Below are 27,831 nucleotides of genomic sequence, written 5' to 3'. Positions count from 1 at the left end.
TATGCACTACGCGTTTCAGCACTTGGCGGTCCCGTTCTGTGAGCTTCTGTGGCCTACCACTTCGCGGCTGAGCCGTTGTTCTCCAATTAATACATCTGTCAGCAACGGGTGTGGCTGAAATAGCCAAATCCACTAATTTGATGGCGTGTCCACATACTTTTGTATATATAGCGTATATGAATATCTCTCTTCTTTACCAATAGCCATGGTGCAGACTGGAGAGAAGGAATACAATACCAGTTTAGAGCTAACAATGTAGTTTTCAGGTATTCCATGTAGTTTTCCCATCATATATTTATAATGCAATTAGCATAATCTCTGTACTCACACGTTATGTATTTTACAGAATGTGTTGAAGTTGTATGGGGTCAATGGGGTGCCTGCAGATGAAAAGGTATCACAGGCTTTTCTTCATTCTTAGATCAGTTGTGAATAAACCATGAAGTTACAAACAGGGCTAGATGTCCATTATCACTGTGATGCTGCTGGCCCTCCACTTCAACTCCACTTCACCTTGGGCTTTGGTTCTATTAGGCTGACAATATCTCAGAATAAAGATAGGCCTAATTATTATTTCAAACTATGCTGAACAAAAATATAAACACAACATGTAAAGTGTTATTCCCATGTTTCATGAGCTGAAATAAAAGATCCCAGAAATGTTCCATACGCAAAAAAAAGAAGCTTATTTCTCTCAAATTTTGTGCACAAATCTGTTTACATTCTGGCTAGTGAGCATTTCTCCTTTTCCAAGATAATCTATCCAACTGACATGTGTTGCATATCAAGAAGCTGATTAAACAGCATGATCATTACACAGGTGCACCTTGTGCTGGAGACAATAAAAAGCCACTCTAAAATGGGCAAATTTGTCACACAACAAAATGCCACAGACATCTCAAGCTTTGAGGGAGTGTGCAATTGGCGTGCTGACTTCAGGAATGTCCACCAGAGCTGTTGCCAGATAAGTGAATGTTAATTTCTCTACCATAAGCCACCTACAACGTTGTTTTAGAGAATTTGGCAGTTCGTCCAACTGGCCTCACAGCCGCAGACCACGTGTAACGACACCAGCATAGGACCTCAACATCTGGCTTCTTCACCTGCGGGATCGTCTGAGACCAGCCACCCGGACAGCGGGGGAAACTGAGGAGTATTTCTATCTGTAATAAAGGTCTTTTGTGGGGAAAAACTCATTCTGATTGGCTGGGCCTGGCTCCTCAGTGGGTGGACCTGGCTCCCAAGTGGGTGGGCCTATTCCCTCCCAGGCCCACCCATGGCTGCACCCCTGCCCAGTTATGTGAAATCCATAGATTAGGTCCTAATACATTTTTTTCAATTAACTGATTTCCTTATATGAACTGTAACTCAGTAAAATCATTGGAATTGTTGTATGCTGCATTTATATTTTTGTTCAGTATATATTAAAGATGTATCTTAAATAACTATTCCTTATGCTCTTTGTGAAAAGGTTTTGGATAAACTCATCTCAAGCACCATACGGTTCATTCTAACTTGGTGTAAAACTCTACATGAGCCCTTCAGCACCATAGGGTTCGTTCTAACTTGGTGTAAAACTCTACATGAGCCCTTCAGCACCATAGGGTTCATTCTAACTTGGTGTAAAACTCTACATGAGCCCTTCAGCACCATAGGGTTCATTCTAACTTGGTGTAAAACTCTACATGAGCCCTTCAGCACCATAGGGTTCGTTCTAACTTGGTGTAAAACTCTACATGAGCCCTTCGCACCATCCTCAAGGAGATTGCAAAACATTTTGTTATGGCATTTGAGTCTGAGACTAAAATAGACCCCAACTCCTATGGAACTATCTAGCAAAGCCTAGGTACAATTCAAGGTGGTGATCAAACTTATCAAGAAAACCCATAATATTGGCTATCAGGGCAACATTGAGTTGGAGGTTATGGCTAGCAAAGTACTGTATTTCATCACCACTTCATGTTCTCCATCAATAAATCAATATTTAATCCATACATTATGAACATTATTGTTGGCATAGGAAATGTTTTGCTCCCAAGTCTAATTTATCACAGTGTGGATAGAAGAAAACAGAAAAAATAAATAAAATAATTGAATTACTCCATTCCATCATTTGAGCACAAGTTTATTTTCACATTAACGATGTACTGCCGACTGTATGTGATGTTCTCAGTCAAACAACAATATTCTCATAACTAAATAAGTTATTTTCTCATGCCTACACATTATTTTATCATCCAAATTGTGGAGCGTTTCCATTGTAATGCCTCCACCGGTGGCGGACTTGGGGTCCTCCATGCATTTCAGTAGCCTAATGAGAGAGTGGGAGGGTCAGTCAGTCGGTGCGACTAATAAGGACACGAGGATCTAGTAAGAGATCCCATTCTCACTTTTATTTCTTTACAAGTCTACTTTGGAAAAGCAACCGACTTTTTTTTCCAAACATGCGTTCATCAGCGTCCATGGATTAATGCGTTTTTATGCTGGAGGAAACTTTCTCACCAATTGTAAGTAGACCGGTTTGGTTTGATATTCATAATTTACAGGTTGAATAATAATGGCTGCTTGAAATCCTCCTCTGTAATGTCATATATCGATACGAAGTTATAAGTAGGGGTCCTTGGTTAGTGCGTCTAGCCTTGTCGTAGTTTGGCACTTTAGTGGTTTTGCGCACAGCTTTAGTTCATGTTCTGGAACTTGTCTGGCTTTACGGGACGGCTTCAGTCACTCGAAATGATTTATGAACATTCCGTTATGTTCGTGTAAATAAGCTATACTGTATGTAACGCTTGTGTAGCATGCAGTTTTTCCATATGCTCGCAAGAACCGTATTAGGCTGCAGTGAACGGAATGCATAATTACGCGTAATTTGGTAAGTATATCTAATGATTGAGGAGCCTTGAAAATGTGAAAATATGAATACCGCATAAATGGAATAGACTATCATGGAGTGTCTCGTCCGCTAGTTCCAAACAATCTGAGTTATAGCTGTGGCGCTTTTCAATGTCCGACAGACATTATCACTGGTTTGAATTGTGAGATTGGCACGTTTGAGGAATTTGGCATCTCTCCATCGAAGTTGTATTTTGTCAGTTGGCATCATGCGCGTGATCTCATCTCACTATGAACGTGATCTGTGTCATACTGACCCGGGACAGTTATGTTCATGTTCACATTCATAATTTAGACTAGTTCTACACAGCCGACCCCGTTCTATTTGTTTCAGTTTGGTATAGCCTACAAAGTGTGACTCTTCTGTTTAGCCTATTTTCCTGGTGATATGATTGCGCCATAATAACGCAGCAGCTGTTGCAGTGGACCTGTCGCACCTTGCTCTCACGCCTTCAGTCGACTTCTGCAGCGGAGCGTTGGTTATTTTCAACTGTGATACCACACATTACATTTTCACCACTCACTTTTCGTTATGGGGTAGAAAAGGCGCATCTCATTTTACTGTTTTCTGTGTAATAGATTACCAATACTTTACATGATTAATGTGATTAATGATTACTGTAATTCATTCATATTTTACTGTAAGATGTAGGCCTACTATTTGAAGAACTAACTTGTATTTTTTTTAGGTTTTGAAGAAGTATTTTCTCTTGCATCAGAGAAGACATGAGTTGCTTGCTAAAATGGGCAGCTTTCCTCTGGATCGTACATACCATTCCTTACACTGTTGGAATGGCAGTGAACGAAAGAATAGGTATGTATTTAACACAGGAGGCTGCTGAGGGGAGGACAGCTCATAATAATGGCTGGAATGGAGTGAATGGAATGGTATCAAACACATGGAAACCATGGAAACCCTGTGTTTGATGAGTTAGATACCATTCCATAAGAAAAAAAATCATATTTTATTGTCACATACACCAGATAGGTCCAGTGAAATGTGTTGTTTACAGGGTCAGTCATAGTAGTACGGTGCCCTTGGAGTAAATTAGGGATAAGTGCCTTGCTCAAGGGCACATCGGCATATTTTTCCCCTTGGGTATTTGAACTAGTGACTTTCAGTTACTGGCCCAATGCTCTAACCGCTAGGCTACCTATGAGCCACCAACCTCCCGTGGCATGTAAGGACACTGTCACCAACACCAATATGACTCTGATCTCACAGACAATCTGCTTACGCTTAGTTTACCCTGGAAAGACATTTTGGGAATTTATATTTCATAGCACCCACTAGGCTAGGCTATGTGGTTGTGCTCAAGATATTGTGTGAAACAGGCAGTATGCTATTGTTTACATCCCTTGAAATACATATAGCTAAAAGACATATAGCTACATTACAGGTTATTATTGCTACCCGTTTTAGTTGCCTTTGAGTAGTACTAGCATGCCCTTCCAATAGCGTTGGGCTAACATTGGTGTTGTCACAGTAGATGATCATGGTCAGATCTTACAGACAGGAACATGGCAAGTCATTTCTTTGCAGTTTTAGTTACAGTATATGGTCTGGGTCATGTTCAGTTGGCACGAAACTGAAGAAAACGCTCACAAAAAGACTTAAACTGGGAAGTGGTATTATTTGGTATTACTTGAACTTGTCTAATAAGAAACACCCGTTAGTGTTTTCCATTGCACGACGTTGTGAAACGTTTTGCTACACGACCCTGTAGCCGTGCCCCAGTCTCCAAGAGAAAACATGACTACATAGAAAAAGGGTCAAAGTTGAGCCCAGTTAGAGTTAGGTCTCTTTCACCACCTCTAATTAACAAACACTTCTACATCCCTGTCTGGGCTGTGTGAGGCTGCGGCCCAATTGCATCCTGTTCCCCACATGGCACAGGTCAAAAGTAGTGCACTATATAAGGAATAGGGTACCATTTGGGACGTGGAGTGAATCTTAATGAATGGGTGGATAGTGATGACTTACAAGACATTCTCACTGATGTGGTGAGTGACTGAAGTGCCTCTCCACATGGAAAGACACTGGTCACGTCGCAGGCTAACTATACTGCAGTCCTGCTGTGCACATCAACCAATGGTTAAGTGCCAAATCATCAACCTCGCTGTCAGACATCAGAACTCAAAGTTTCAGTATTTGGTGACTGAAATGTTTAGAAGGTATTCTGCACTTGTTTGCTGTCTGCATCTTAAATTTGACTTCAATGAATATGAACCTTGTATGGCTGATGATATTATTCCTGTTTTCTAGACAACTCTAGATGTCCTCCATTGAAAGTAGACAAGGACCGGTTTTCCTACAGTTTAACTGGTCCACAGCCAGAATTCATCGGTAAGAATTACAGTGTTATGGTGTGCACCTCCCTCAATTGAAATAAATCCATCCCCCTCTTAATGGGTATGTCCCAAATGGCACCCTATTCCCAATATAGTGCACTACTTTTGAACAGGGCTCATAGGGCTCTGGTCAAAAGTAGTGCACTATATTGGGAATAGGGTGCCATTTGGGACGTACTCAATCTGTTTGGCTCTGATCCAAGGGGGTAATAACGTTCATGTCTCAGACGTGTCGTGAGAAAACATGAATATGTTCACAGGTTATGTAACACAGAACAGAAATACTCTGTAATTGACCCTGCGTTAACAGAGGTGCCATGCACCAATTTATTTGAGGGAGCACTGATGATCAAATCTATTGTCTTTCAAGTAATTATAGAAATGGATCAAACTGGACAGGAGTCCTGACTCAATCCATATTGTTGTATAACCCTATTGGAGTTTAAAACAACACCTAGTACCAGTATGCTGAACACAGACCATCTCCATAGAAAGTGTTTTTTATTCCAGGTCAGGACTAGGCTAAATCTATGTCAGTGAAGGACACTTCTTGAGTTTAAACCAGCCCTTCTCATCCTGTTGTCTCTTTTTTTGCAGGTTTTGATCTGACAGAAAAGTTTCTCCTGAGAAAGGGGGCAGTGACAGAGGAGCGACCATCATTCCGGCTGGGGAGCAGCCCCCTCATCAAGCCAACAGAGTGAGTAGTGCCAGGCTGGGCCACGGGGACACTTGGGTGTGACTGGGGGGTAGTTTCATTACTCTGGCCTAACACTTGTTGAGATAATCACCGATCGAGTCATTCAGATCTCCCCTCATGGGTGTATCCTTCAAACAGTATGCATGACAGCAGTTTTGTTGTTCGCCAAAGCTTGCTAGTATCCATGAAATGGGCGTTATCTCTCTAGTCGCTGATCGTCTAGTCTGTGTGTTTCCTCTGTTCCCTCTCTTTTCATTGAATCTAACTGCTCACTGACAGCTAGAGGAGGGAGTTGAGCCAACAGAGTGAGTTGAGTTGGGCCTGCTGGGTTGGGGACATCTTGGGTGTGACTAGAGGCTAGTCTGGCCAGGTCTATTTGGACACTAGTTACTGTACGAGTCTCTCAGTCAGTGGGTGATCAAGTTGCTTTGTTTTGGAATTGACTGAAGTCCTGATCCCTCAGGCCATGTGGCTGTGCTCTGTTGGAGCGGTTTCCATTAAGCTATGGCTTAACGGCATACAGTACAGGGTAGGATCTTCATTTGAGCCAGTTTGCTACAGCAGGAGAAGAATCCTGCAGCAACAGGAAAATGTGAATCATTATATTGTGGATTATAATGAATGGACATTTTTTTCAGGGTTGATACATTTTTGTCATATAAAATCAAGTCTGAAATTTAAAAGTGGAAATTTCAAACACTTAGAATCCTTTTTAAATATCAAATACACTACACGTTCTAGTTCTCCTGCAACAGGGTGATCAAATTAAGATCCAACATCTGTAGGTTGTGTACTAATGATCACGCTAATGGCTGCGTAGTGTTCTTTACTTGAGATAATTGGAATTGCCAGTCAGAGTAGAGGCTGTGTGACTGAACACTTTATTGGAACAGGCTCTGGCTTTGGGAGATATACTATAGAGACATGTGAGTAGGCTTACATGCATGTACTAATGGACTTTTACTATATTAACTGTACTAGTGGTTACACTAATGGATGCATTGTACTTTACTTGAGCTACTGTAAGTCAAAGATAAATATATGTTGGTGGTTTGTATTATATATACCAGAGGTGTGGTCATGGTCGTGCTGCTGTTTATAGTCCATCATGAGAGATAATACATAAAGCGAACCACCTGATTCGGTTCTGTTTGCCCAGCTTGTTCCAATGGATCTCTATAGACTCTAAAGGAGAGGCATACTGCACAACATTCACAGTTGTTTAGGGAGTTTATCCACCTATTAAATGGACAAACTCACTCACATAAATCAGTCCCCCACATGGCATAGACCGCCTGGACTGGCCTCAGATTTGAAAACAAGCCAGGATGATATCGGATTTCCGTTGCAGCAAACAAATATTTTCTCAGGGTGTAGGTTTGCCGCCTCCTGTTCAGCTGATATGTGGAATAAACTGGGTTTCCACCCTGGCTCACTGCAGGATGACATCTCATGTCATCAGGAGAGAGAGATCAGAAAGAGAGAGAGAGACCAGAGAGAGACAGAAAGGATACTAGAGAGAGAGAGACCAGAGAGAGACAGAAAGGATATCAGAGAGAGAGACCAGAGATAGGGAGACTAGAAAGAGAGAGAGACCAGAAAGAGAGAGAAAGAGATACCAGAGAGAGACCAGAAAGAGAGAGACCAGAAAGAGGGAGACCAGAAAGAGAGAGAGAGACCAGGGAGAGAGAGAAAGATATGCAAGAGAGAGAGAGAGAAACCAGAAAGAGAGAGACCAGAGAGAGGGAGACCAGAAAGAGAGAAAGAGAGACCAGAGAGAGAGATACAGGTATATGATGCTACTGTGGTATATATACAGGTATATGATGCTACCATGGTATATATACAGGTATATGATGCTACTGTGGTATATATACAGGTATATGATGCTACTGTGATATATATACAGGTATATGATGCTACTGTGATATATATACAGGTATATGATGCTACTGTGATATATATACAGGTATATGAATTCCTACTTTATGTTTGCCCCCCCCCCCCCGACAGACAGACAGACAGACAGACAGACAGACAGACAGACAGACAGACAGACAGACAGACAGACAGACAGACAGACAGACAGACAGACAGACAGACAGACAAATGGGAGGGGGAAAGGGGGAGAGAGAGATCGATGCTGAGAGACATAAAGCGGGAGAAGAATAGAGTGCAAGAGAGATTGAGAGGGGTGAGAGAGAGGGGGTGAGAAAGAGGGGGAAGAGAGAAGGGAGAGCGAAGAGAGTGTGTGTGAGAGGGGGAGAGAGAGGGCGAGAGACCGCATTCATCTCCAATTATCTGAGTACTTTGACAGGTGATGTTGCCTGTCAGCTGGGAGGTCCGGTGAAGGGGGATTTGAGAAGGAGGTAGGGGGGACAACATGAGGTGCAGAGGACCCCCCCTTTCTCCCCTTTCCTTCCTCCTCCCCTCCCCTCCCCTTTCCTTTCTTCCCTCCTCCCCTCCTCCCCTTTCCTCACCTCCTCCCTTTCCTTCCCCCTACCTCCAAACATCTCTCTCTTTACTCTCAGGAAAGGCAGAGGGGCTCGACTTTCTGGGCCTGGTTAATGTTCTGTCGATCTGGCAGCTCCCAGGCCAAATTGATACTCTTACCCAGAACAGGATCTCTCCTCTCTTAGTGGACTGATTGTGTGATTAATACTGTTCCACAGAGATGGAGGGATCTATCCTCTCTTAGTGGACTGATTGTGTGATTAATACTGTTCCACAGAGATGGAGGGATCTATCCTCTCTTAGTGGACTGATTGTGTGATTGTACATTATGTCTGTATGCCAAGCTGAATGACAGGTTCTGGAGTTCAAAATGAAATCAAGTACCACTGCTGTCTGTCTGTCTGTCTGTCTGTCTGTCTGTCTGTCTGTCTGTCTGTCTGTCTGTCTGTCTGTCTGTCTGTCTGTCTGTCTGTCTGTCTGTCTGTCTGTCTGTCTGTCTGTCTGTCTGTCTGTCTGTGGTGCACACACAATTTTGTATGTTGGTGCTATTTCAGTGAGTTATGGGTAGTGCTGCTGGATGGTTGTGTTGTTGTCTATTCATGAGTGGGTTTGGAGGTGTTCCATTTCTATATCTGTGTGTTACTGTATTCTAGCCTGTAATGTAAGTCTCAGAATGTTACTGTATTCTATCCTATAATATAAGTATCAATGTGTTACTGTATTCTACCCTGTAATGTAAGTATCAGTGTGTTACTGTATTCTGCCCTGTAATATAAGTATGTGTGTTACTGTATTCTGCCCTGCAATATAAGTATGTGTGTTACTGTATTCTACTCTGTAATGTAAGTCTCAGTGTGTTACTGTATTCTGCCCTGTAATATAAGTCTCAGTTTGTTACTGTATTCTATCCTATAATATAAGTATCAATGTGTTACTGTATTCTACCCTGTAATGTAAGTACAATTTCTATCTTTCTTTTTAACTTTCTTTTTATCTCTCTCAGTATTCTGTCTCTTATGATACCACCGAACACATCAGTGAAATTGCAAATTCATTGTTTCCAACTGGGGTTATTCTCTCGCTCTCTCTATTCTCTCTTTCTATTCTTTGTTCTCTCTCTCTATTCCACCCACACACACACACTTTTGAGTTTGACAGAAAGTGCTTGCGTTCACACTTTCTTTGATTGTTTGCATATTCATAGTCTCTGCATCAACGAGGTAACATATTCGTTCCGAGCTTGATCTGGTTGTGCTTCTTGTTTGTGACTTGAACACGAGCTGACGATGCAAGTCATTTTGGCATCCATGATTAGATTTCTGTCAGACTCACTTTGTCAAAGAGTGAAAGAAGAGAGCAAATAAAATAGTTTTCAGAAAGTTTTGTCACTAAAGTTGTACTTTATTTCTCTCCACAACCCGGCCCCACAGCAGTAAGAGGGTAGCCTCTTTTAAATCAACGTTTTGACGGTCAATCTTTCTGTGGGTGAATGAGCAATATTCATCAAATGAAGCACTTCTAGACCAGAGGTTAAAACGAAGGGTCCTAGTTTTGAACTAGACGATTCATAGACAGGCACCATTGGACTGGCATTCAGAAAGGAGAGGACTTTAAATGTGTTTGGGGGAAAAGCAAACGCTGTTCAAAAACCAAATCCACTTGATAGGAGCATGTGTTTGAGCCACAGATGGTAAGCTGTGGAGGAGGGGGGGAGGATGAGAAGGAGGAGGAGGAGGGTAGAGGGTGGGAGGAGGTGTCAGTAACGTATAACCCTTGACATCTAACCCTTAGGGTTCAAGTGTTCCAGTGTAGATAATGTGTGTAAATGACCTCAACAGTCTCATTTACACACACTAACATTAGATAGAAATACAGCGGCATGCGAAAGTATTTACCCCCTTGGCATTTTTCCTATTTTGTTGCCTTACACCCTGGAATTAAAATATATTTTTTGGGGGGGGTTTTTATTATTTGATTTACACAACATGCCTACCACTTTCAAGATGCAAAGGGCTTCATAGCAAAGGGGGTGAATACATATGCACGCACCACTTTTCAGTAAAAAAAAAATTCTGAAGCAAGTAATTTTTTTGATTTCACTTCACCAATTTGGACTATTCTGTGTATGTCCATTACATGAAATCCAAATAAAAATCTACTTAAATTACAGGTTGTAATGCAACAAAATAGGAAAAAAACCAAGGGGGGTGAATACTTTTTCAAGGCACTGTACCATGAAGAACAGCTCTCCCCTGTAGAACAGATTGCAGCTCAGTGAGACCTAACCTGTGATATTAAAGGTTTAATGGAAATTAAAAGTACATGTTTTAGTCCCCTCTGGGTTGAATTAGTCGAATTCCTTTAATGTATCTCTCTCCTTATTCTGTACACGTACCTATCCCACTGGGAACACATTGGTTGAATCAATATTGTTTTCACCAACGTGGAATAGACGTGGAATTGCCTTATGTGCCCAGATGGGATCTCTGCTGTTTTATGCAGGAATTCCAAATCATTTAGGTGGAATCTCAGGGAATAAACCTCTAGTTTTATGAATAGTCCTGCTCATCTCTCTCCATTGAATTGCAATATAAATGTTCTCTTTTTGCCCCAAGGCGACGATTCACCTTCCCAGTCTCTCTCTTTCTCTCACCTACCCTCAGAAAGCATTTGATCTTTCTGTGGCTTTACCTCGCTGCATATATATTTTAATCATATGCTGTGTCAACATTCTGTGAGAATTCAAGGGACACACAGGGCAGGAGGGGTATGGCTCTGAGAGATTATGACATGATCTATGAAGAGGAGAACTCATTTCCGGCTATCTGAAGTGAGCTTAGTCTCTCGCTTACTCTTATGTCACCTCTCTCTCTCTCTCTCTCTCTCTCTCTCTCTCTCTCTCTCTCTCTCTCTCTCTCTCTCTCTCTCTCTCTCTCTCTCTCTCTCTCTCTTCCCCCCTTTCTCTGTGTTGCTTTCTGAATGTCTCTCTCTCTCTCGCTCCCCAGACCCCCTCTCTCTCTTTCCCTCCCACCCATCTCTCTCCCTCCCTTCCTTGATCTCTCTCTCCGTCTCTATCCCGCTCTCTCTGTTGCTCCCTCCTCTCTCTCTTTCTCTCTCCCCATGTCTTTGAATGGCCGCATCATTGCATCATTGTGATTTCTGCTAAACCTGAATGATTGTGTTTCTGGTGCTTGACTTTTAGCTGTTAATGCATTACTATAGTCTAATCTGAACATCAGTCCCAGGCTCAGTTTGAGGGGTTAAAGTGTTTATTCAACAGGATGGAAATAGGAAATAGGAGGAGAGAAGTATCAGTGAAGAAATGGAAGAGGAATAGTGTTAGTGTTTCTATAATGAATGAGGTTCCATCTATTTTGGTGGCACCATCCCCATTACATTCAGTCTTCCCAATGTGCTAGAGATGTTCAGCCAGCAGTGTTCAGTTGAACTGAAACGTCTGGGTTAACAAACCTATTGCCTTTTCTTCTTTGTTACCTTTTTTTATTTTTCTCTTTATAACAATGTTTTCTTTCTAAGCTATATACTGTAGTTAGCCATGGTCTTGTGTTTTCTAGTCTAGACGTGTATGTGAAGTAAGAGGAATTTAATTGAAGTTTGAATAAATGATTATTCGATTTGGAATGACAGGGATGCTGAAATAAATTTAATCTGGCTGGATGAATCATGTTTTGCATAAAATTCTAGCTTTTTATGTAAGCGGCCATTGTGCACTAGGGGGCTATAGAAGAACGTTGTCAAGTGATTCAAGTTGATTGTTTTGCTTACTACACATAGAAAGCTATAAGACATCCAGCATGATTATTCATATTCATTCTGAATGTTTATTTTTGACAGTCCATTTAGCAAATGCTAATTTTATGGGTCAAATCTTCTACGTTTGCATATTAATGCTCTTCCAACCAAGACTGAAGGTTCTGAAACAATATTTTCATTGTGAGGCCCATTGTTAAGTTTCATATATTTTTGCGATTGAATTTGACTATATGGAGCTCGAACAATGTACATTTTTTCTTTCAGATTGGTGTTCCCCAACGGTCTGTCCAGTGAATACTCTCTAGTTACCACCTTCCGGCTGAGGAAAACCACAAAGAAAGACCGCTGGTATCTGTGGCAGATATTTGACCAGACGGGAGGTACACAGGTAGGTCAGAGTGTCCCCTAAAAGGATATTCATGATGTCTGGATGTATAGCATTGAAGTGGGTTTTGATCTATTTTGATTTATTGGTTGGTTGATTGACTGATCAGTCGATCGCTCACTCACTCTGCCAGTTGGCCCAGCTGGTCGGTCGGTCCATCGGCTGGTTGGCTGGTAGGTCGTTCGGTCGGTCGGTTGGTTGGCTGGTAGGTCGGTTGGCCGGTAGGTCAGTCAAGTCGGTTGGCCGGGTGGTCAGTAGGTCGGTCTGTCGGTTGGTTAACCATTGTTTAATTGATAAACATTTTCATGCCATGACTGATGCTTGTATCTACCATGACCCTGATGGTAATGGTAATGAATGGAAGGTAACACTTTACCGGCAGGTATAAAGCTTTATAACTTGTTATGAGACGATATAATGTCTTACAATCTCCTCCGGCTCTATCTTCAGGTGTCTGTAGTGTTGGACGGTGCTAAACGAGCAGTGGAGTTCTCAGCCCGGGGCCTTCTGAAGAACAGCCTCCACTACACCTTTAAGAGCCGAGACCTGCACACCCTGTTTGACCGCCAGTGGCACAAGCTGGGTGTGGCGGTCCAGAGCAGCATCGTCTCCGTTTACATGGACTGTAAACTAATAGAGAGGAGGCTGACAGACGAGAAGGATGAAATCGACCCCAGCGGATATACACTGATTACAACCCGGGTGGAGGATGGACGGCCTGTAGATGTACGTTTAGGCCTAAAGCCACAATCTGGAAATATAATCATTCTGAAATTCATAGACGGAGCAACGGATAAAATGACTGACAGTCCATGAGATCGACATGATAGTTTTAAACATACAGTAATTATATAAGGTTGCCTTCAAGGGCAATGTCAAGAAGGGTCCCAGCAAACCAGGAACATTCCCAGAACATTAGCTAAGATTCCCATTAAGTTCTAGTTAGGGTTTTATCTAACAGTAGGATGATAACATCCCTTATGATAACAAAATATTTTATTTTTGAAAAAATATTTTAAATGAAATATCGTTGGAATATTCTCCAAACATTCACTAAAATGTTGTTCACAACATCTGTAACAATCATCACAGAACATTCCCCAATAGTTCTCATTAGGCTTCCAGGTAATGTAATAACACAGTGTACCAGTAATGTTTTCCCAGCAAACCAAAATTGGCTCTGTGAAAGTTCCCAGAACATTCGTTAGGTTCTGCAAATGTTCTGGTTACACAAAAACGGTCCATTCATGGTGATGAATGTTTAACATTTGACTGATGTTGCGAGAGCATTCCTACAACACATTTAATCTGTTCATTAAAGGTTCCCAGGATGTTTCATTAGGTTGTGGGAACAGTCTGGTGGGATCATTGTGGGTACATCACAAAATATATGTTCCCAAAACACCAAAACTGTCCAGTTATTCGGATGATTCTACAATGTTTCTTTTGGGGTACAAAACACATTCACCTGATGTTACAAGGATGATCCCAGGTGGTAAGTGTAGGCAACAACACATCTGCCATGCTGATCCTCAACACGGGGGACCCTCAGGGGTGCATGCTTAGTCCCCTCATGTACTCCCTGTTCACCCAAGACTGCATGGCCATGCACAATTCCAAAACCATCATCATGGGAATGGCGTCGGAGGGGATGGCTGCCATTTTACGGGTTTCTAACCAACTGTGCTATTTTGTGTGTTTTTTTGCATTATTGGTAACTTATAAAATAAACTGGATAATCTCTGCTCAAGACTATCCTACCAACGGGACATTAAAAACTGTAATATCTTATGTTTCACCGAGTTGTGGCTGAACCACAACACAGATTTTATACAGTTGGCTGGGTTTTCCATGCATCGGCAGGACAGAACAGATACGTCTGGTAAGATGAGGGGTGGTGGTGTGTGTCTATTTGTCAATAACAGCTGGTGCACGATGTCTAATATTAAAGAGGTCTCAAGGTATTGCTCGCCTGAGGGAGAGTACCTCATGATAAGCTGTAGACCACACTATCTACCAAGAGAGTTTTCATCTATATTTTCTGTAGCTGTCTATTTACCACAACAAACCGATGCCGGCACTAAGAATGCACTCAACGAACTGTATAAGGCAATAAGCAAACAAGAAAATGCTTATCTAGAAGCGGCGCTCCTAGAGGCCGGGGACTTTAATGCAGGCAATCTTAAATCCGTTTTAGCTCATTTCTACCATTATGTCACATGTGCAACCAGAGGAAAAACAACTCTAGACCACCTTTACTCCACACACAGAGACGCATACAAAGCTCTGCCTCGCCCTCCATTTGGCAAATCTGACCATAATTCTATCCTCTGATTCCTGCTTACAAGCAAAAACTAAAGCAGGAAGTACCAGTGACTCGGTCAATACGGAAGTGGTCAGATGACGCTGATGCTACGCTACAGGACTGTTTTGCTAGCACAGACTGGAATATGTTCCGGGATTCATCCAATGGCATTGAGGAGAATACCACCTCAGTCACCGGATTCATCAATAAGTCCATCGACGATGTCGTCCCCACAGTGTCAGTACATACATTTCCCAACCAAAAGCCATGGTTTACAGGCAACATCCTCACGAGCTAAAGGCTAGAGCTGCTGCTTTCAAGGAGCGGGACACTAATCCAGACGCTTATGAGAAATCCCGCTTTGCCCTCAGACGAACCATCAAACAGGCAAAGCATGAATACAGGACTAAGATTGAATCCTACTACACCTGCTCTGATGCTCGTCGGATGTGGCAGGGCTTGCAAACTATTACGGACTACAAAGGGAAACTAGACAGCTGTGTGATAACGTTGTCCATAGCTGATGTGAGCAAGACCCTTAAACAGGTCTTGCTCACATCGAAAAGGCTGTGAGGTCAGACGGATTTCCATGACGTGTACTCAACATATGCACGGACCAACTGGCAAGTGTCTTCACTGACATTTTCAACCTCTCCCTGACCGAGTCTGTAATACCTACATGTTTGAAGCAGACCACCATAGTCCCTGTGCCCAAGAAAGTAAAGGTAACCTGCCTAAATGACTACTCACGTCGATAGCTATGAAGTGCTTAGAAAGGCTGGTCATGGCTCACATCAACAACATCATCCCGAACACCCTAGACCCATTCCAATTTGCGTACAGCCCCAACAGATCCACAGATGACGCTATCTCTATCGCAGTCCACACTGCCCTCTCCCACCTGGACAACAGGAACACCTATGTGAGAATGTTGTTCATAGACTACAGCTCAGCGTTCAACACCATAGAGCCCACAAAGCTCATCACTAAGCTAAGGACCCTAGGACTAACGCCTCCCTCTGCAACTGGATCCTGGACTTCCTGACGGGCCGACCCCAAGTGGTAAGGGTACGCAACAACACATCTCCCAATCACATTGACGGGGCTGTAGTGGAGCGGGTCAAGAATTTGAAGTTCCCTGGTGTCCACATCACCAACACATACTGTAATCATGGTCCAAACACACCACGACAGTCGTGAAGAGGGCACGACAACACCTTTTCCCCCTCAGGAGACGGAAAAGATTTGGCATAGGTCCCCAGAGCCTCAAAAAAATTATATAGCTACACCATCGAGAGCATCCTCACCGGTTGCATCACCGCATGGTATGGCAACTGCTCGGCATCTGACCATAAGGCGCTACAGAGGGTAGTGCGTATGGCCCAGTACATTAATGGGGCCTAGCTTCCTGCCATCCAGCGCCTATATACTAGGCAGTGTCAGAGGAAGCCCCCCCCCCCCCCCCTTTGTTTTAATGCTGCTGCTGCTACTCGCTGTTTATTATCTATGCATAGTCATTTACCCCTACCTACATGTACAAATTACCTAGACTAACCTGTACCCCCACACTTTGACTCAATACCGGTACCCCGTGCATTTAGCCTTGGTATTGTATTTTATTGTTACTTTTTATTTTTACTTTAGTTTAGTTAGTAAATATTTTCTTAACTCTATTTCTTGAACTGCATTGTTGGTTAAGGGCTTGTAATTAAGCATTTCACGGAAACGTCTACACCTGTTGTATTCAGTGCATGTCACAAATACAATGTGATTTGATTTGATCATTACGTATGCAGACAACATGACAATGGTTGGCCTGATCACTGACGACGATAGGGCAGAGGTCAGAGACCTGGCAGTGTGGTGCCAGGACAACAACCTCTCCCTCAACAAGACAAAAGAGCTGATAGTGGACTACAGGAAAAGGAGGACCGACTATGCCCCCATTCACATCGACCAGGGTCAAGAGCTAAAAGTTCCTTGGTGTCCACATCACTAACAAACTATCATGGTCCAAACACACCAAGACAAGAGGGCACACCAACTCCTATTCCCCTTCAGGAGACTGAAAAGATTTTGCATGGGTCCTCTCTCTGTCATAGACTGTTCTCTCTGCTACCACATTGTTGGTTAAGTGCTTGTAAGTAAGCATTTATCGGTAAGGTCTACACCTGTTGTATTCGGCGCATGTGACAAATAACATTTTATTTGATAACTGAATGTTTGCACAACTGGTCAGTTTCTGTGTTTTGCGAACATATCTCTTGTCCAGTCAGTGTTACCACAACCTAATGAAATATTCTTGGAACCTTTAAAGAACAGAGGAAATGTGTTCTGGGAACGTACTTGTAATATCTAATGTTTTTTGCACCCTTAAAGAACCATTCTAGAATCCTCCGCACAACTGGACACTTTTTGTGTTTGTATCAGTCAAAGAAACATGTTTCATATTTCAAAATATATATTTCTAGCATTTTAAAAAGTTTTTCTCTCTATCTGAATCATCATAATGTCCCTAACAGATGTCTTTCTCTCCAGATCGAACTGCAACAAATACTGATCTACTGTGACCCATACCTGGCTGAGATGGAGAACTGCTGTGAGCAGGCAGGATCTACGGTAAGATATTTTACACTTCTTTTATGTACGGTGCACATTTTAGGACATACATGAGACCTTCCACGTGGCTTGATATACAGTAGAGCAGGGGTATTAAATGCTTACCCTTCGAGTTCCGGAGTACTTCTAGTTTTCTGTTCTACCTGATAATTAATTGCACCCACCTGGTTTCCCTGGTCTAAAGCAGTCCCTGATTAGAGGGGAATATATATTTTTAAAGCAGTGGAACTGGTTTCTTGGTCGAGATTTGAATTTAAGGGTAGTAGGTAATATAATCTGGTTGAGTTGTGTTTGTCCTTCTTGAAAACTACCCAACTGAATTATGTTTTTTCCATAAGGGACCAGGTTACTGTGCAATATCTTTGTGACAGCTGCTGATGTAAAACGGGATTTATAAATACATTTGATTGATAGATTGATAGATAGATATTCTTCTGTTAGCTCATATTGCAGACCAGGTCAATGGAGAGTGACCTTACAGACTGTGGATGAATCCCAAATAGCACCCTATTCACAGTATAGTACACTACGTTTGACCAGAGCCCATAGGAAAAAGTGTGCAATTTGGACTGCTAACTGTCAAAGTGACCTTCGACATTTTGACAGTTAGGCCTATATGTATTCATAACCATGTTGTCATCTCAGTGAGTGTTGGGTTATGTTGATTCAATGTGCTAGGTCACATGTGGTCTATATGGTTGGAAATAGTGTGATTCAGTGACCTCTCACCTTTGGCCAATGACAGTTATAATATATTTCCATAACCAGGATGTTATCTCATTGTGCATTGAGTTTCAGTACTGGGGCTCAGTCAATATGGTTCATTGGGTCAATGAATCATCGGACATTAACTGATTATAAATGCGGTAGTGGTACTGAACTGTTATTACATTTCAGACTATTTGAGAACTGCATTTCAACATGTGTTGTATTATAATTGTCTGGTTTTGTCACGCTCTGACCTAGGAGAACTGTGTTTTCTCTGTTTAGCTAGGCCAGGGTGTGATAGGTGGGTGGGCATTCTATGTTTTGTGTTCTATGTTTTGGCCGGGTATGGTTTCCAATCAGAGGCAGGTGTCTATCGTTGTCTCTGATTGGAAGCCATACTTAGGCAGCCTGTTTTTCCTTTGTTTTTTTGTGGGTAGTTATTTCCCGTTTAGTTGTAAGTACCTGACGGAACTGTCTGCTGTCATTCTTGTTTAATTTGTAAAGTGTTCATTTTTTTTCATTAAACTACAAGATGAACACATTCCACGCTGCACCTTGGTCTACTCATTTTGACGCCTGTGACAGAACTACCCACCACAAGAGGACCAAGCAGCGTGCACTCTCCAGGAGGAGGAGCGGGACCAAGCAGTATGGCTCAGAGGAGTGGACCTGGGAGGAGATCCTAGATGGGGCAGGACCCTGGACAAGGCCTGGGGAGTATCGCCGTACGCAATGGGAGATAGAGGCAGCGAAGGCGGAACGATGATACTGGGAGGAACGGCTAGGCAAGCAACAGGAGGCCGAGAGGCAGCGGCAAAAAAGTTTTTTTGGGGGGCACACGGGGAGATTGGCTAAGGCGGGTTTAAGACCTGAGCCAACTCCCCGGGCTTACCGTAGGGAGCGAGTGACTGAGCAAGCACCGTGTTATGCGGTGATACGCACTGTGTCGCCAGTGCGCACTCACAGCCCGGTGCGCTCGGTGCAAGCTCCTCACCGTTGCCGTGCTAGAGTTGGCCGGCAGCCAGGGAGAAGTGCCCCGGCTCAACGTATCTGGCCTCCAGTGCGTTTCTTCGGCCCAGGTTATCCTCCACCTGCTCTACGCACGGTACCCCTCATTCACCAGCACAGCCCAGTTCGTCCTGTACCAGCGCTCCGCCCTTGCCGGGCTATAGTCAACATCAAGCCAGAACGGATTGTGCCAACCCTAAGCGCCAGACCTCCAGTGTGCCTCCAAGGCCCAGTGTACCCTGTGCCTGCTCCGCGCACTCTCCCTCCAGTGCACCACCATAGCCCAGTACGTCCTATGCCTGCTCCGCGCACTCTCCCTCCAGTGCACCACCATAGCCCAAGTACGTCCTGTGCCTGCTCCGCGCACTCTCCCTCCAGTACGCTTCCATAGCCCAGTATGGCCGGTGCCTGCTTTGAGCACGCGGTCCTCAGTGTGTCTCCCCAGTCTGGTGAGACCGGTTCCAGCTCCCCGTAGGAAGCCTCCAGTGATAATCAATGGTCCGAAGCCTCCAGTGACAATCCATGGCACGAAGCCAGTAGTGATGATCCATGGCCCGGAGCCTGTAGTGATAATCCATGACACGAAGCCTCCAGTGATGATCCATGGCCCGGAGCCTGTAGGGATGATCCATGGCACGAAGCCTCCAGTGATGATCCATGGCCCGGAGCCTGTAGGGATGATCCATGGCACGAAGCCTCCAGTGATAATCCATGGCCCGGAGCCTCCAGTGATGATCCATGGCACAAAGCTCCAGTCATGATCCATGGCGCAGAACCAGTAGTGATGATCCATGGCATGGAGCCTGCAGCGAAGGTCCCCAGTCTGGAACCTACAGAGACGCTCCTCAGCCCGGAGCCTCCAGCGACGCTCCTCAGCCCGGAGCCTCCAGCGACGCTCCTCAGCCCGGAGCCTCCAGCGATGCTCCTCAGTCCGGAGCCTCCAGCGACACTCCTCTGTACGGAGCCTCCAGCAACGCTCCCCAGTCCGGAGCCTCCAGCAACGCTCCCCAGTCCGGAGCCTTCAGCGGCGGTCTGTAGCCCCGAGTCTTCAGCGGCGGTCTGCAGCCCCGAGTCTTCAGCGGCGGTCTGCAGCCCCGAGTCTTCAGCGACGGTCTGCAGCCCCGAGTCTTCAGCGACGGTCTGCAGCCCAGAGTCTTCAGCGGCGGCCTGCAGCTCAGAGTCTTCAGCGGCGGTCGGCAGTTCAGAGCCTCCAGCGCTGATCCACGGTCTGGTTCCTCCGGCGACACAGAAGCGGTGGGATCAGCGGGCGGTGTGGGGGCTACGCCCCGAACCAGAGCCGCTGCCAATTATAGATGCCCACCCGGACCCTCCCCAATAGGTTCAGGTTTGCGGCCAGGAGTCCGCACCTTTGGGGGGGGGTACTGTCACGCTCTGACCTAGGAGAGCTGTGTTTTCTCTGTTTAGCTAGGCCAGGGTGTGATAGGTGGGTGGGCATTCTATGTTTTGGCCGGGTATGGTTTCCAATCAGAGGCAGGTGTCTATTGTTGTCTCTGATTGGAAGCCATACTTAGGCAGCCTGTTTTTCCTTTATTTTTTGTGGGTAGTTATTTCCCGTTTAGTTGTAAGTACCTGACGGAACTGTCTGCTGTCATTCTTGTTTAATTTGTAAAGTGTTCATTTTTTTCATTAAACTACAAGATCACGCTGCACCTTGGTCTACTCATTTTGATGCTTGTGACAGGTTTCCTATACCCAAATGAAGCCTACTCCTAAACTAAATAGCACTTTCACTGGAGATTTTACATTGCTTTCAAGACCAAAATGCTGTCTATCCCTGGACTCAAGTTCAAGTGAACTAGAAAACATAATTGAATAATAACATGAAATGATTAGGCTTAAGGTGGTTCCAGGAAACTGGCCCTTAAATAGCAGAGTAATGTGTCTAAACAGTTTGTATGCAGTGGACATATACAAAATAGTCCAAATTGGTGAAGTGAAATCAAAAAAATTACTTGTTTCAAAAAATTTAAAAAACTGAAAAGTGTTGCATGCATATGTATTCACCCCCTTTGCTATGGAAGCCCCTAAATAAGATCTGGTGCAACCAGTTACCTTCAGAACTAATTAACAAATTAAATAAAGTCCACCTGTGTGCAATCTAAGTGTCACATGATCTGTCACATGATCTCAGTATATATACACCTGTTCTGAAAGGCCCCAGAGTCTGCAACACCACCAAGCAAGCGGCACCATGAAGACCAAGGAGCTCCAAACAGTTCAGGGACAAAGTTGTGGAGAAGTACAGATCAGGGTTCGGTTATAAAAACATATCCGAAACTTTGAACATCCCACAGAGCACCATTAAATCCATTATTAAAAAATGGAAAGAATATGGCACCACAACAAACCTGCCAAGAGAGGGCCGCCCACCAAAACTCACGGACCAGGCAAGGAGGGCATTAATCAGAGATGCAACAAAGACGCCAAAGATAACCCTGACGGAGCTGCAAAGCTCCACAGTGGAGATTGGAGTATCTGTCCATAGGACCACTTTAAGCCGTACATTCCACAGAGCTGGGCTTTCCGGAAGAGTGGCCAGAAAAAAGACATTGCTTAAAGAAAAAAATAAGGAAGCACGTTTGGTGTTCGCCAAAAGGCATGTGGGAGACTCCCCAAACATATGGAAGAAGGTACTCTGGTCAGACGAGACTAAAATTGAGCTTTTTGGCCATCAAGGAAAACGCTATGTCTGGCGCAAACCCAACACCTCTCATCATCCCGAGAATATCATCCCCACAGTGAAGCATGGTGGTGGCAGCATCATGCTGTGGGGATGTTTTCATCAGCAGGACCTGGGTAACTGGTCAGATATGAAGGAATGATGGATGGCGCTAAATACAGGGAAATTATTGAGGGAAACCTGTTTCAGTCTTCCAGAGATTTGAGACTGGTACGGAGGTTCACCTTCCAGCAGGACAATGACCCTAAGCATACTGCTAAAGCAACACTTGAGTGATTTAAGGGGAAACATTTAAATGTCTTGGAATGGCCTAGTCAAAGCCCAGACCTCAATCCAATTGAGAATCTGTGGTATGACTTTGTACACCAGCGGAACCCATCCAACTTGAAGGAGCTGGAGCAGTTTTGCCTTGAAGAATGAGACATACCCCAAGAGACTTGCAGCTGTAATTGCTACAAAAGGGGGCTCTACAAAGTATTGACTTTGGGGGGGTGAATAGTTATGCATGCTCAAGTTTTCTGTTTTATTGTCTTATTTCTTGTTTGTTTCACAGTAAAAAATATTTTGCATCTTCAAAGTGGTCGGCATGTTGTGTAAATCAAATGATACAAACCCCCCCAAAATCTATTTTAATTCCAGGTTGTAAGGCGACAAAATAGTAAAAATCCCAAGGGGAGTGAATACTTCCGCAAGCCACTGTATATCTTTGTATTGATCCTACAGTGTGAGCCTAGCAGGGAGGACCCTGGTGCTGGAGGGGTGACTCCCAATCCCTTGGATACAGCTGGAGCAGGCCTGCTCCCCCAGATGCTCTCCCAGCCCGTCCAGCCAGCCCAGGTCCAGCGGTTCCAGCATTCCAGCAGTGACAGATGTCAATGTTCAGCAGAGAAGGTACAGTCCATAGAAATATCCTACGTCCCAAACCCCACTCTATTCTCTGTTTTGTGCACTACTTTTGACCAAAGCCAATAGGGAATGGGGTGCCATTACGGACGTAACCATACATATTACTAGAGTGATCTATGGTATAAACCTTATTAACTCTAGAATGAAGGCAGCCATCTTGGTTTTCTATTTAATTCTGTGGTACAATCAGTCAAGTTGAGGAACGCTCAACTCCGTTCTCTTATATCCATTCTCTTATATCCGTTCTCTTATATCCGTTCTCTTATATCCGTTCTCTTATATCCGTTCTCTTATATCCGTTCTCTTATATCCATTCTCTTATATCCGTTCTCTTATATCGAGGAGGAGTTGAGTATTGATAACTGGTCTAGCAACAACATTGAGTCAACATCAGTCGATGCTTGTAAAAAATGTTAATCTGAAAACTTACCTGTACCTATGTTTGTCCTATACAACTTCTGTCCTTCACACTTGTGTTGCTCAACGGGTTTGTGTTGCTCGACGGGAGATGTAGAGGCCTTGACGTACTATGTAATCTAACATTAAAATGGCACAAGTCCATTCATGCTGAGTTGAGCAACACAAACTAGGAAAAGGTTGGTTGTTGTATTGGATAATTTTTTTAATTAAAAGTATGAATTTCAGCACCCTTCAACAAGGACCTCTTGTTGTACAGGACAAAAATAGATACAGGCAAGCGTTTTCAGAATTTCATGTATCGACTGATGGCAACTCAATGTTGTTGCTAGCAAATCGTGCGACCACTTATCAATACTCAACTCAACCTCGATATAGGAGATCGGAGTTGAGCAATCCTCAGTTACAATCTGTCCAAACAGCAATTAGAATCCTAATGGGTTGGAGTGTTCTGTTCTGTTCTAATGGAACCATGCATTCAGAATTCCAAATTCAAATATCCCACTGCTGCCACCAAACGTATTAAACTAGAAAATAAATAACCAATTAAAGCACATTTATGCCAATGAGTTTTCTTGGATGCCAACCAAAGGCAGGAAATAAAAGCTTATTAGCAGTAATTTGGCACAAATATGTAGTTGCTTTGTTTGAGGCATGGCCACCATCTCCAGAGGTGGTTCCACTAATGTCCATGGAAGTGTTCTGAAAGCAGACTTCAGACAGAGGGGTACCTTGGGGAATTTGTCATGTCTTTGGGGAGATTTTAATGTGTGGACGGACAGTCATTAGCAAGCTAGTTCAGGTAAATTACATCAATTAAATGTTCTTGTTCTTTGTAGGGTGATCAAGGTCTACCAGGCTTGGCAGGACTTCCAGGACAGAAAGGAGATCAAGGAGACAAGGTAAAGGAGATGTTGAATATCTATCTGGCTCAATAAATACCATCATGACTGTGCATGTGTGCACAGGTATTGTACCTGTAGAATTCGGTTACAATTCTAACAGAGATAAAGCTGTTGTGCTTCCTTACAGTCACATATTTCAGGGAGAGAGACAAAGACGGAGACAGAGAAAAGACCGACAGAGATGGAGACAGACAGAGAAAAGACAGAGACAGAGAAAAGACAGACAGAGATGGAGACAGACAGAGATGGAGACAGACAGAGACAGAGAAAAGACAGACAGAGATGAAGACATGGAGACAGACAGAGATGGAGACAGACAGAGATGGATACAGACATAGACAGAGAAAAGACAGACAGAGATGAAGACATGGAGACAGACAGAGATGGAGACATGGATACAGAGAGACAGAGATGGAGACAGAGAGACAGAGATGGAGACAGACAGAGATGGAGACATGGATACAGAGAGACAGAGATGGAGACAGAGAGACAGAGACAGAGAAAAGACAGACAGAGAAAAGACAGACAGTGAAAAGACAGACAGTGAAAAGACAGACAAAGAAAAGACAGACAGAGAAAAGACAGACAGAGAAAAGACAGACAGAGAAAAGACAGACAGAGAAAAGACAGACAGAGAAAAGACAGACAGTGAAAAGACATATGGAGAATAGACAGACAGAGAAAAGACAGACAGTGAAAAGACATATGGAGAATAGACAGACAGAGAAAAGACAGACACAGACAGAGACAGAAATAAGGAAATATGTCCCAGACTGTATTGTGTGTTATCCTCCATGATTTAACAATGGAAATAAGTCCCAGACTGTATTGCGTGCTATCCTCCATGATTTAACAATGGACATATGTCCCAGACTGTATTGTGTGTTATCCTCCATGATTTAACAATGGAAATATGTCCCAGACTGTATTGTGTGTTATCCTCCACGATTTAACAATGGAAATAAGTCCCAGACTGTATTGCGTGCTATCCTCCATGATTTAACAATGGAAATATGTCCCAGACTGTATTGTGTGTTATCCTCCATGATTTAACAATGGAAATATGTCCCAGACTGTATTGTGTGTTATCCTCCACGATTTAACAATGGAAATAAGTTCCAGACTGTATTGTGTGTTATCCTCCATGATTTAACAATGGAAATATGTCCCAGACTGTATTGTGTGTTATCCTCCATGATTTAACAATGGAAATAAGTCCCAGACTGTATTGTGTGTTATCCTCCATGATTTAACAATGAAAATATGTCCCAGACTGTATTGTGTGTTATCCTCCATGATTTAACAATGGAAATATGTCCCAGACTGTATTGTGTGTTATCCTCCATGATTTAACAATGGAAATAAGTCCCAGACTGTATTGCGTGTTATCCTCCATGATTTAACAATGGAAATATGACCCAGACTGTATTGTGTGTTATCCTCCATGATTTAACAATGGAAATATGTCCCAGACTGTATTGCGTGTTATCCTCCATGATTTAACAATGGAAATATGTCCCAGACTGTATTGCGTGTTATCCTCCATGATTTAACAATGGAAATATGTCCCAGACTGTATTGCGTGTTATCCTCCATGATTTAACAATGGAAATATGTCCCAGACTGAATTTACTAATGTCTATGTGTGGATTTTCACATTTGGTGTGATTGTTATTTTAAATGGTAGAATGAATAAACTAAAACTAAAGTAATAGAACGAGCATGAAATTCAGATTCCCCCTGTCATTTTACAATATATAACCGTCAGTATCAGTTAAACATTTAATTTGCTACGTGTTTCAAGCCTCGAAATCAGACACAAACAAGTACAGGTGGCTCTCCATTATGCCTCTCCATTGTTTTGTGTGAAATTGTACGAACTCAAAAATAATGTGGTGCGTTATGGGATTCCACATCGCTCTGAAGCCGTTGAAGTGGCTATCGGAGGGTTTAATACACCCTCCATAATTTTCACTTCTTCAGCGTAGGGACACTTGTGTATATGGCGTGTGAATGGAGGGCCGAGGGCCGAAGGGACTGACAGAAATAGAGAGAGAAGAGCCAGGGTGTTTGGCAGAAAGAGAAAGAGAGAAGACCCAGTGTGTTTGGCAGAAAGAGAAAGAGAGAAGACCCAGTGTGTTTGACAGAAAGAGAAAGAGAGAAGACCCAGTGTGTTTGGCAGAGAGAGAAGAACAAGTGTGTTTGACAGAAAGAGAGAGAGAAGACCCAGTGTGTTTGACAGAAAGAGGGAGAGAGAAGAACAAGTGTGTTTGGCAGAGAGAGAAGAACAAGTGTGTTTGACAGAAAGAGGGAGAGAGAAGAACAAGTGTGTTTGACAGAAAGAGAGAGAAGAAGAGTCAGTGTGTTTGACAGAAAGAGAGAGAAGAAGAGTCAGTGTGTTTGACAGAAAGAGAGAGAGAGAAGAGCCAGTGTGTTTGACAGAAAGAGGGAGAGAGAAGAACAAGTGTGTTTGACAGAAAGAGAGAGAAGAAGAGCCAGTGTGTTTGACAGAAAGAGAGAGAAGAAGAGTCAGTGTGTTTGACAGAAAGAGAGAGAGAGAAGAACAAGTGTGTTTGACAGAAAGAAAGAGAAGAAGAGCCAGTGTGTTTGACAGAAAGAAAGAGAGAAGAACAAGTGTGTTTGACAGAAAGAGGGAGAAGAGCCAGTGTGTTTGACAGAAAGAGAGAGAAGAAGAACCAGTGTGTTTGACAGAAAGAGAGAAGAAGAGTCAGTGTGTTTGACAGAAAGAGAGAGAAGAGTCAGTGTGTTTGACAGAAAGAGAGAGAAGAGTCAGTGTGTTTGACAGAAAGAGAGAGAAGAAGAGTCAGTGTGTTTGACAGAAAGAGAGAAGAAGAGCCAGTGTGTTTGACAGAAAGAGAGAGAGAACAAGTGTGTTTGACAGAAAGAGAGAGAGAAGTGTCTGTGTTTGACAGAAAGAGAGAGAGAAGAGTCAGTGTGTTTGACAGAAAGAGAGAGAAGAGCCAGTGTGTTTGACAGAAAGAGGGAGAGAGAAGAGCCAGTGTGTTTGACAGAAAGAGAGAGAAGAAGAGTCAGTGTGTTTGACAGAAAGAGAGAGAAGAAGATTCAGTGTGTTTGACAGAAAGAGAGAGAAGAAGAGCCAGTGTGTTTGACAGAAAGAGAGAGAGAAGAACAAGTGTGTTTGACAGAAAGAGGGAGAAGAGCCAGTGTGTTTGACAGAAAGAGAGAGAAGAAGAACCAGTGTGTTTGACAGAAAGAGAGAAGAAGAGTCAGTGTGTTTGACAGAAAGAGAGAGAAGAAGAGTCAGTGTGTTTGACAGAAAGAGAGAGAAGAAGAACAAGTGTGTTTGACAGAAAGAGAGAAGAGCCAGTGTGTTTGACAGAAAGAGAGAGAGAGAAGAACAAGTGTGTTTGACAGAAAGAGAGAGAGAAGTGTCTGTGTTTGACAGAAAGAGAGAGAAGAGCCAGTGTGTTTGACAGAAAGAGAGAGAGAGAAGAAGAGTCAGTGTGTTTGACAGAAAGAGAGAGAAGAGCCAGTGTGTTTGACAGAAAGAGAGAGAAGAAGAGTCAGTGTGTTTGACAGAAAGAGAGAGAAGAAGAGTCAGTGTGTTTGGGAATGAAGAATGATAGGAATTCATTACTCTGAACAGGTGGTGATTCGCCTATTAGGACCAGATGGTCTTTGTGGTCATTGACCCAATTACCATAGAGTGGTGTAGTTTGGGTAAAG

At 43.3% G+C, this 27,831-nt stretch overlaps 1 protein-coding gene across 4 annotated transcripts in view; it reads left to right on the top strand.

Moving 5' to 3' along the window:
- Positions 1–2,322: 2,322 nt before the first annotated feature.
- The window catches only part of LOC106560244 (uncharacterized), a 240,705-nt gene continuing 215,196 nt past the window's right edge, over positions 2,323–27,831 (top strand). For all 4 annotated transcript variants that reach the window (XM_082964905.1, XM_082964904.1, XM_082964903.1 and 1 more), the window contains exons 1-9: positions 2,323–2,507; positions 3,582–3,706; positions 5,159–5,239; positions 5,842–5,941; positions 12,434–12,557; positions 13,005–13,280; positions 17,398–17,478; positions 22,619–22,786; positions 24,058–24,120. In XM_082964905.1, coding sequence (XP_082821031.1) covers positions 3,619–3,706; positions 5,159–5,239; positions 5,842–5,941; positions 12,434–12,557; positions 13,005–13,280; positions 17,398–17,478; positions 22,619–22,786; positions 24,058–24,120 — 981 coding nt within the window. In that variant the 5' untranslated portion in view covers positions 2,323–2,507; positions 3,582–3,618. The remainder of the gene's footprint in view (positions 2,508–3,581; positions 3,707–5,158; positions 5,240–5,841; positions 5,942–12,433; positions 12,558–13,004; positions 13,281–17,397; positions 17,479–22,618; positions 22,787–24,057; positions 24,121–27,831) is intronic.

The sequence above is a fragment of the Salmo salar genome, chromosome 18, assembly GCF_965601325.2.
Source record: "Salmo salar chromosome 18, fSalSal1, whole genome shotgun sequence".
Taxonomy (NCBI): Eukaryota; Metazoa; Chordata; class Actinopteri; order Salmoniformes; family Salmonidae; genus Salmo; species Salmo salar.
The sequence above is the reverse complement of the archived record's forward strand: the minus strand, read 5'-3'. Positions and strand labels throughout refer to the sequence as shown.